Genomic DNA, 11,292 nt, shown 5'->3' on the forward strand with positions numbered 1-11,292 from the left:
TGAGGTTTTGTAGTGTTTGGCTGTGTGCTTGGTTACTGTAGGCCTATGTTAAAGGTCTGTTATGTGAGTGGCTTGTGTGATGTGATTCAGCTGCTTTCAGAGGAATTGAACAAAAACTAATCAAATTAATTAGGCCTAAGTAACGAAAGTAAAAAATAAAGCAGAAGTTAAAAAATAATGAAAAAATATATAGCCTATAATATGCTTATTATGTAGGCATATAGTAGCCTATGCAGGCCTATAGTGTATCTGTGTTGTAGAAACAGTTGGACAAAATGACCATTTAATTAGAAAAAAAAACTAGCCTAATGCATAGTTTATTTTGGCGAGATGAAAAAAAAATGGCTAGTTGAACTTCTGTTTGGCTGGTAAGAAAAAATGTCCACTAGCCAAATTGGCTGGTGGTGGAAAAAGTTAATTTAGAGCCCTGGCAACATTGTAGGGATGAACAATACCTGAAAGAGGCCAGAGGATTATCAGGAGGTGAAACTTGTTCAGATCATCACAGAGGGTAATCAGGCAATCAGGGTGTCAAACTGGTTCAGACATCAAAGAAGGCTCAGTAACCAGGGTGTCAAACTGGTTCAGACTTCACATCTGGCTCAGCAGTCAGGGTATAAAAGTAGCTCAGATCATCAGAGAGCGAGACACCATAGTGGGCTCAACAAGAGATGCATCACTGAAAATACTGAAAGAAAACATTCTTGGCTACATCTTCAGGAGGTAAGGACAGAAACCATTTCAATCTGCTTGTGACGGGGCTTGGTCATAATGGGAGTATGAGGTGTGAGTAATTTTACAAACGCTACAACAGACACTTAGGTGCAATTTTCATTCTTCTTTTCTATTATTGTTATTGGATTGTAATGTTGCATCAGGGCAGTTGGAGCTTTATTAATGTTCTTTTTATTGTTTTCCCTACCCAATTCAGACTGCGAGTTTGCTGATATTACTGTAACTAAGAAGCATGGTAATATCCTTTCACAATTAAGGTAGAGGGATTAGCTGATTTGTCCATGAGCATTAAGGAGACTAGCCCACATACATTGCTCTGTTATTAGCACATTATCAAGACCACAGTGCTGTAAAGAAAACAATACAACCAAATTGTGAATGTGTTTTTTGTTGCCATACATGTACAATGACATAAATGCCAGCACCCAAGATACTCCTGTATGATTTAACATGCAAAAATGCAACCATGTGTTTAGGATGTGGAGCATGTTTTTTTATGGCCCATATACTGTAACATGGGAAGACTCTCCCCAAAGACCTTCTGTGTGTGTGTGTGTGTGTGTGTGTGTAGCACATGAACCTGTGATCACCAAAAAGGCACTGCCATAATTCCCTCTCCAACACTTCGATCCTTCTTATCTCTCCCTACCAGTGTCAACTGCATGTCTCTGAAGACTACAGAAGAATCCCACCTGTTGTGCCAGGACTCGTCTGCTCTCCGAATCTCCCAGTTTGGACACTTTGGACCCATCCACCCTTCCGCTCTTAGAACCTTGCAGGTTGTAGAGGTTGGATCAGCAGGCTAAGCAGGATGTGGCTGGTTCTGTTAGGAATATTCCTTCCTTCCTGGCTGGCCATTGTTGGGGGAACCTACTGGTTCTTCTTCAGATGGCGCAGCCCATTCTCCCTGAAGTCGATGATGCCCAAAGAGCCCCTGGAGATGGACCAGAAGAAGAGGGACAAGGTGCTGAAGAAAGGTGAGCCAAGTCAAACTCTCGTCAATACCACCATGTAGTAGGCATTGCATTGAGGGTTTAAACTGAGTTGTGTAAAGAATGAAAAAAGTCCACAACACTGCTTGTCTTGCACTCATTTTATTAAAAACAAAACAAAACAAAAAAAAACACTGGCTAGACAAGCAGCGTTGTGGAATTTTTTGATCCGTTGCTGGATTTGTTTTGATTGTGCACACGTTTACTTGTTTAAATTAGGTTTATCCAATGTGGTGTAAATTGTGAAATTGTCTTTAGACAGGTGTACGTTTAGATTTCTATCTTTAGAGACACAGCCGAACTCCTCCTCTGGCTGAATACCGTTCAACATAATGGTAAAGCAAAGAAGGAATACATAAATAAGTCCATAAATCCATAGCCTACAGTTCATAAACTAGTCCATAGATAAAAATAGGTAAGCAACACAAGTAATATAGTAGAAAACACAGCAATCATCATCAGATTGGAAAATTATTTGTCACTCAACTTTTGTTGCCAGACCTAGGAATATTTCCGCAACCCTCTGCCTAACATTTTCCAAATGAAAAACATGTTTTTGGGCCACACACACACGCACGCACACATACACACACAAACACGCACACACAGTTATGCACACTCTCACACACACACACACACACGCACACACACACACACACACAAAATCACACAATCACACAATCACAACACTCACACCCTTTGATATTCCTCACCTCTGTGCAGACTTCACTAAGGAGCGTATACCAAATAAACTGGATGTGGTTATCATCGGGAGTGGAGTAGGGGGCTTGACAGCGGCCGCCTGCCTGGCTAAGGTTGGGAAGAAGGTTCTGGTTCTAGAAGAGCATGACACCGCCGGGGGATCCACCCACTCCTTCGTCGAGAAGGGCTTCGAGTTCGATACTGGTAAGGCTTGGTGGTAATACACAGAGGTGTTCTTGTGTTTGATAGTGTGCGTGTGTGTGTGTGTGTGTGTGTGTGTTTGATGCTGGTAAGGTTATCTGACAGTTCACTGTGTGTATATTTGCATTGTGAATCAGAATTTGTGTTTGTGTTTGTGTGTGTCTGTGTGTGTGCGTGCGTGTGATGGTGTTTATGTGTGTCCATGCTTGGGTGCCTGTCCATGCATGTGTGTATGACTGCAGGCCTCCACTACGTTGGCCAGATGCACGAGAACGGCCTGACGAAGGTGGCGATCGACCAGATCACCGAGGGCCAGCTGGAGTTTGATGAGTTGGACCAGCACTTCAACACCATGCACATCGGCCAGGGGGACGACTGCCGCAAGTACACGCTCCTCAGCGGCAAGACCGAGATGGAGGCCCACCTGAAGAAGCAATTCCCCAACGACACACAGGCCGTGGAGAACTTCTTCAAACTGATGAAGGTGCAATATGGCAGGATACTAAGCTGTAGAGCAAGGGTGGAGAACCCTATTCATTCGAGGGGCCACCTCAAATTAATCCGAGGGCTGTAAAAGTCCTCCGAGGGCCGTACTATGAACACAAACCCTGCACATTAAGCCTATATTGAAGGCAGCAACCTTTAAAACAGACCCCATCTGTCCCCTGAATATAACTTAATTTTATTTTCAAATGTATTTTCTAAGATTCCATTACAAAATGTGTCATATTTCATGTGAAGCTGCATTACATTAAACATCGTGGAGACCGGATAAAAAGGACTCAAGTGCCGTAAACGGCCCTCGAGACACAGGTTTCCCACCCCTGCTGTAGAGTATTGTTACTCAACGGGGATTCTAGAACCTATCAGGGGAGAAGAGTGTGGATCTCTGAGCCATCTATAGTCATGTACCATATAGCCAGTAACAGCTGCAGTCCATGCTTACAATGTGGTCCTGTATTGATTCTTAGGAAACCGTAAAATGCCAAACTAGCTTTGCAAATTTGAAGTTTAACTTGAGATTGCTGCCATTCCTATCTTATATATGAATTATTTATTAACATGCTTGGACATAACAATACTACGAACTACATTTTACAGTATTCACTTAAAGAGTCAAATGTAGAACTCTCACAGATGGTTCTACTTTCTAAGTGTTGAACTAACACAACAAATATTGCTGTGATATTTTTTCACAATGCATTTACTTTTTATCAACATGCTTGTGACTAATCATTCTTGCCCCATTCTTTAGCTGTGTTCAAAACAGATTCCTGCCCTGGCAGCACTGAAGATACTCCCTCGCTGGCTGGCCCTCTACATGCTCAGATCTGGCATCGCTGACCGCCTCCTTCCAGCACACAGCACACTGTCGCACACCAGCGCCTCCTGGTGGGCAGGCGTGCAGACAAACAACAAGGACCTGCAGCTCATGTTCAACTACCTCTTCCATGGTGAGTCAATGACAGAAACACACACGCACACACACACACACACACACACACACAGACAGACAGACGTGGACACACACACACACACAAACACACACACTCTATGTCTACCTCTTTTATGATGAGTCAGTGACACAAGAACGCATACACTCACACATGCACAGATGCACAGATAACTACCTAACTAACTGTTTTGCATTCTCTTCCCTAATAACTTCCCTATTAACTAACTAATTAAATATATTGCATTCTCTTCCCTACAGGAACTCCACCTAAGGACTCCAGCATCCTCATCAACTCCCAGCTCATCCAGCACTACAAGCGTGGTGCCTACTACCCTAAGGGGGGCGCTAGTGAGATCCCTTACCACATCAGCAACACCATCCGCAAGTATGGTGGAGAGGTGCTGGTGAAGGCGCCGGTCTCTCGAATCCTTTTGAATGCTGATGGAGCTGCGTGTGGTGAGTGTTGGCCTGGACAAAAAGATGGCACAGCGCAGCATTTCCCAGCAAGGCCTCTACATCCCCCAGGGGGCATTGGGGAACCCTAAGAGGGCGCTGAGAAGCATACAAGAGGGGGGGGGGTGCTTAGTTGCCATTTGGGACTTAAGTCCATTTCATTGTTTAATACTAAGGGGGCATTGGGAGGCTTGTGATGAGGTCCAGGGGGCGTTTATTCAAAAAAGTTCAAATAGTGCCATACTAAAAAGCATTTATTCTACATTTGTTATCTCATCCATGGCCGCTTAGAGCTTAGAGCCTGGGCCCGGGACACAGATCCCTGTGGACTGGTTCATGATTCTGTTTGTGTTATTATATTCCATTATATCGTTACAATTATGTATAACGTATGGATATATATGCCATGTATTATGTTTCAGCATGTGTTACATTCCATCATGGACAGTATAGTATATGGTTTTAATGATATCTATGGTCATACAACACCTGTCGTTTACGATACAGATGATGCATTACATTTCATGGTGTATATTATATACTAGTTAAAGGGGAGTAGAGTTGCCCACAGACTTGTGGGATGCCATATTACCATTACATATGCCATTTGTGGCCATGTGTGTCATTTATGATTTGGTATGTGCTTATATTACATGATGGAATGCTTATACGCCCCGTCTGGCTTGTGATTGGTCAGGTGTGGTGGTTAGGAAAGGCCAGGAGGAAGTGGAGGTGAGATCTAAAATGGTGATCTCCAACTATGGCGTGTCAAACACCTTCAACAGGCTCCTGCCCCCAGAGATCATCATAAAGCCTGGTGAGTCCCAACATTACATTACAGAGATATACAATTAAACGATGCATTAGTTGTTATCAAGTTATCAAAACAGAGGTACTAGCCTGGCTATCGCACATTATAGAATATTTGTCTCAAACAACATTCATGAGCAGGCATCTTCATCACACCTTCTTTATCTTGTGACAAAGACTTATGGTCCAAATGTTTCCCGTTTTAGAGATAATGCTATGTGAAATTTGCAGTAACTACAATATCCAACCTAATACCAAGGCTTTGAAGGCATTTTTCTCATTTTCAATGTTGGCATAGTTACTGCACTTTGCCTTTGTAGGGCAGTATTGGCTGCCCTTGTGGACCACCACAGATGAGAGATTACATACATACGGGTATCAGGGTGGTCATGGGCTGGCTGTGAATCAACCTCATCCTGCCCTGCAATTCAAACACCCCCGACAGGATTCTGCATCCTCCTGACATTTGCAACCTAGTCTTTAGTTTGTGACTGAAGACCACAAACATATGTACAGTAGATCACAAAGTATCTTGTATCTTTTATGTTCCTTGGACCCTGAAATTTAGCAAACCAGTCAAACCTCAAAAGAGTCTTTTTCATTCTATTCCATTCTATTCTATTCGATTCTATTCTGTTCCATTCCATTCTATTCTATTCTATTCTATTCTATCCTGTATAAAAATGTTGACAGAACCTGCTACTCATGCCTTAGCTTTCTCTTTGTCCGTTACTTATGTATAGATATCCAGGAGCGTGTGAACCTCCTGAAGCCAGGTAAGGGATGTTTGCTCACCTTCTGTGGGTTTGATGGCACTCCAGAGGAGCTCGGACTCAGCCAGGCCACCAACTGGTTCTTCAAGGACAACGACATGGACAAGATGTGAGTGCATGAATATTAGATCCTTGGCTCATATTGCACCTCACACTCTGAGCGAAACGTAACAATAACCTTGTCCTTGACCTGAAATGGTCCAATTACACTTTTGGAGCAGCAATCTCCATCTCAATCGTCATGTTTGCTATGTTTATAATGATTGCTGAAGGCACATTAGGTTAGATAACTTCTCTAGCCTCCTTGTGCATAGCATAATCATTGTTAAAAAGAGAATACTTATTACTACACTTTATTACGAGATTACACCGAGCATTTAGTAATACATGTATTACAACTTGGTCATTGCCATTCAGTGTATTTGGCCATTACCATTGTGTGTGTGAATAACTTCTTACAAAAAACTGAATGAATTAGTGATTTGTGTGTTAGGTTGGATAACGTGTCTACCAGGAACTAAATGAAATGTAACTGTGTGTGTGTGTGTCAGGTTGTGTAATGAAATAAATTGTAATTGTTAGGTTGGATAATGCCAAATGTAATTTCTTTGTGTCAGGATGGATTACTTCTTCAGCCTGAGCAAGGAGGACGCACCAGAGAACATCCCCATGATGTACTTCACCCTCCCCTCTGCCAAAGACACCACAGCCAAGATCAGGCACCCAGGTAGGTGTGTGTGTGTGTGTGTGTGTCTGTGTGTGTGTGTGTGTGTGTTGTGTGTGTGTGTGTGTGGTGTGTGTGTGTGTGTGTGTGTGATGTGGAACCCAAAAGTTCTCAGGAACTCCAGAGGTTCTCTGAAGAGCCTAAACGTTCTAGGACAAACTTAAGAATTCACTGAAGACTTCTTCGGTTAGTTATTTCACAGTGGGTTTGTCAAAGAACCTATAGCTGTTCTTCAGTTTTGCCAATGTGGAGGATCCCCACAGTAGAATATGTGGGGGGTCCCTGCTGAAAAGATGGGGAACCACTGACCTACAGTAGAGTACACACTTCACACCCTCTCCTTGTTGCTACCCTGGGCAGGTAAGACCTCCATGATCATGTTGACCATGGTGAACTCAGAGTGGTTTGAAGAGTGGAAAGAGCAGAGGAAGAGAGGAGATGACTACATGGCGTACAAGATGAGATTCGCCAACCACATGTTTGACTGGGCCTGCCAGCACTTCCCCAAGCTCAGAGAGAAGGTAAAAACAGATGCGTGCGCGCACACACACACACACACACACGATTGTATGCTACACTTAAGCCATACCTTATTATATTCATGTCTTAACACAGCTATTCTGTGTTTGTGTGTGTATCTCAGCTGGTGTACCAGGATGTGTCCACCCCTCTGTCTAATTACCCGGGTGCTTATCTGGGAGCCATGTACTCGGCCGAGAACCTGGACCGATACGACCCCGTATCCATGGCCAAGAACCGCTGCGACACGCCTGTCAAGAACCTCTTCATCTCAGGTAAAAGGATAGGGGATCTCTCTCTCTCTCTTTCTCTCGCTCTCTCTCGCTCTGTCTCTCTGTAGTAAGAGTATGAGTAAGAGTAATTTATTTGTCACATACAATCCCAGGGCTCTCAAGTCTCACTCTTTGAGAGTGTGACACACTCATTTGAGCGAGTTCACACTCTCACACTCCACACATGGTATTTCACACTCTGAAGTTTTGATAACTTATCCAATCGGCGCACATTAATTCATCCAACCTATCCACAGACGCGTCAGAAATAGGTAACAGCGCTTCTGTGTTCAGACTAGTTACCACGCTATTCAGCCAATCAGAAAATATATTGTTCGGTTGTCGGGCAGATCAGAGCAGTGGATTAGAGTTTCATCCAATAGCGCGCGCAGCAGAGTTCAGAGAGAACTGTAAAATTTACGAATTGCAAGTAGGCGAACTGGAGACGCAGGAGCCAGGACCATTAGGTGATAACTTCATACAGGTGAAAATATGAGACTTGTATTAGTTAGGCTACTGTTTTTACTCCTTATACCAATATTTCCAGCCCATGTAGCCTTGACAGGGACGTTAAAAGAGAGCAACAACGCTAGCTAGGCTATAACCTCAGCTGATTGTTTGATGATCATCCCTCCCAAACATGATTGAACGTGGAGTCAAGAGGAGTGGGAGGTGGTCAAATATTAGACAGAATGGAGGAATGCAGAGGTAGTGGTAGAAGAGAGGGCAAGTAGGCTAAAGAAGTCAGGGGCAACCAATAGTGCTGGAGATATGGTATTGAATGAAAAAGAGTATTATTTGGGTCTGATGTCTAAAAAAAGTGATTGGATTTTATTTTAATTTGGGCTGATAATGTCAATGCACAATAAAGAACATATGCCTACAGGTAGCCTATTTTAGGCTATCCCCCCACAATGAACATTGTCTAAAATCACCTCCCTATAAAATACACATCCCTTCTTCACATTGTGTTAAAATTGCACTTTCAACAACTACATTTTCAAAAATGTCTCGGGGGAGAAACCCCCAAACCACCAATAATTAGAATCAATTTCTGACCATCCCCAGCTGCTTATAGGCTATTGTACAACTCGAGCACTGGTTAGGATTAAGCATATTGAATACATAGTCTATTTGGTCTAATCAAACTTTTTAACTAGCTGGGTGATGATGGGTCGATAACCCCCCCCCCCAATTTTTTTTAAAAATCTAAATCTCACTCCAAACAATCTTCAAAACTTGAGAGCCCTGCAATCCTAACCTTAGGCTAGTTTGCAATGAAGTAATAGTAGCCTATGTATCTGAGCCTACTAACTTATTTATTACTAACATTCATGTTTATCTATAGGCGTGTATGTATATATACATATTGTATTTTCGAATGTGAGTGAGTGTGTGAATGCGTGAGTCTGTACATTGGTGTCCATACGTCTGTGCATTCATATATTGTGTAGCATCACATGTCTAAGACTTGGGACAGCAAAGTAATCTTGAATATAACATATTGCATGTGTGTCTGTGTCCTGCAGGTCAGGACGTGTTCAGCAGTGGTGTTGCTGGGGAACTGCACGGGGGTCTGCTGTGTGCCTCCACCGTGCTGAACCGCAACATCTACGCGCACCTGCACCTCATCAAGAAGAGTCTCAAGAGGGCCAAGGCCAAGGAGAATGCCCGATTGGCCAAGAAACTGCAGTGAGAACATCCAATTGTCCAAGAAACTGCAGTAAAAACACTCAATTCGCTGAGAGGTTGTAGTGAGAACACCGGATTGGACAAGACATTGAGGAAAGAATACCCCACTAGCCAACATACTACAGTGACATTGCCTGATTGGATGACACACTGCCGTGAGAACACCCCATTGGCCAAGAGAGTGTAGTGTCGTGACATTGCTTGATTGGTTTACACACTACAAGACAACAAGAGTTGTCAGTGGAATTCACTCAGACAATGGGTATATTATGGATATTTACTTGATTTTTTACTTACTTTTACTTGGTCTTAGTTACTCTTACTTTTACTTTCTGCCTTACTTAAATACATACAAGACGTCGTTCACCAGTTGTATGGTTTTTTGCATTTTTTAAGTTTTGTAGAGTGGGTAGCCTGTGAACTCTGTCTTGATGGCAAAGGTCAAAGTTTAACCACTCGCATGTGCCCTGATTACAGCATCGTCCACACACACTGTGACTGCTCCCCGAGAATATTATTTGAATTATTTTTAAGAGTGCAGCAGGTAATATGGGATCTTTCGATGGTATGTAATATGGGACCGTTCTATTGTATGTATACTGCCTCTGGATGGGATTAAGCTTAAGAATTTGGTATTTATTATATTCCATTGTTTTTATTTTTGATTCTGAACTGTTATGTTCAGGATTTAGGATTTAGGATTTGTACAGGAAGGTGGTTACATCCTGCTGGGTATTGGCTGCCTGTCGCACCTCCTCCGTGTCCATGGGTCATCAGCCAGGAACACCAATCACCAACGTTTCGCCCGCGCTCTAATCCCTCGGAACGTCTCATGGTGGCAGAGAAGTGACAGGGACATCTCCTTGTCCCCACCCTGCAGCTGACAATAGATCACTTATTGTAATTGGCTACATTTTGCATCATACTTATGTATCATGACTCTCGTTCATAACTTTCAGTGGTGGAATGTGTACAATGTTTAATATTCAATATTAAATATCTCCTGAAAATACTTTTTTCCTGAAAACATGTCAATCAATGACAATATACACATAGACATGACTCCTCATAAGCATTACTCTTTGTCTTCTTTGGCTCTTGTCTGTTATATCTAGAGTTTTTCTGACTACCTATTGGCGAGGTTAGGTTATGATACTTTATTACCAAAGAAATGCACAAATTACACCTAGCGCGCGCGCTTGAAGGCGACAGAGCGATATGAGCATTGAGCGACCTCAGTATGCCCGTTGACAAGCAGAAAGGCATAGCATTCATAACCTTCAGAACTTGGCTGTAGTCAACTGACCTCTATACCGTCATTGGCTCTCGGGCTGGTCGCGCGAATCATAGAAACTTGGAAAGAGTTTTCAACTTCAAACTGTTGCTCTCGTTGCGCAAATCGCCTCTTGTCTCCACAATCGCTTTTGTCGCACGACTCATAACAAAGTCAATTACTCCCCGCGCTGGCCTCGCACGGATTAGTCGTCGCTAGGTGTAATTTGTGCATTATAGTCACATCCGACCAGCAGGATATTTTTATTTTTCTACGAAGACGGGGAGGTTGATACAGCACAAACAAAAGACATAAAATTTAAAAAAATAAAAGAAACGATCCCAACAAAAACAAAAAGCAGCATAAAATATCAAGTACTGGGGAGTTAAGGGACGATTCGCCATTACGGAATCTCTACCCCGATCCCTACGCCCTTCCCGCACCATGGGCCCCTGCATGCTTTGCTCAACGAAGCTAGTAAGGGGTAGGGCTTGAACACACAAGCCGCTACGACCATTGGGATATCCCTTCACACAATCGAAGAAAAGAAATGACACTCACAGTTGTCACGAATCTCCATGCATTAGGTTGACGTTAATAGCGATTTTGATTTTGGCATGTACGTTTCACGTAGGTAAAAGGGCCATCACACGATTATGACTATATGTTAGAAACCTTAGTACACTGGGT

At 42.9% G+C, this 11,292-nt stretch overlaps 1 protein-coding gene across 1 annotated transcript; it reads left to right on the forward strand.

Moving 5' to 3' along the window:
• The first annotated feature begins 1,444 nt into the window (after positions 1-1,444).
• On the forward strand, positions 1,445-9,333 carry LOC134456204 (inactive all-trans-retinol 13,14-reductase-like). The gene is made up of 11 exons (XM_063207593.1): positions 1,445-1,712; positions 2,451-2,633; positions 2,873-3,114; positions 3,886-4,084; positions 4,345-4,542; positions 5,237-5,356; positions 6,093-6,231; positions 6,740-6,849; positions 7,207-7,367; positions 7,490-7,640; positions 9,167-9,333. Exons 1-11 carry the CDS (start codon positions 1,547-1,549, stop codon positions 9,331-9,333), a joined length of 1,836 nt encoding a protein of 611 aa, XP_063063663.1. The 5' UTR covers positions 1,445-1,546.
• Positions 9,334-11,292: the final 1,959 nt, after the last annotated feature.

Source organism: Engraulis encrasicolus, chromosome 10, assembly GCF_034702125.1.
Source record: "Engraulis encrasicolus isolate BLACKSEA-1 chromosome 10, IST_EnEncr_1.0, whole genome shotgun sequence".
NCBI classification, from domain to species: Eukaryota; Metazoa; Chordata; class Actinopteri; order Clupeiformes; family Engraulidae; genus Engraulis; species Engraulis encrasicolus.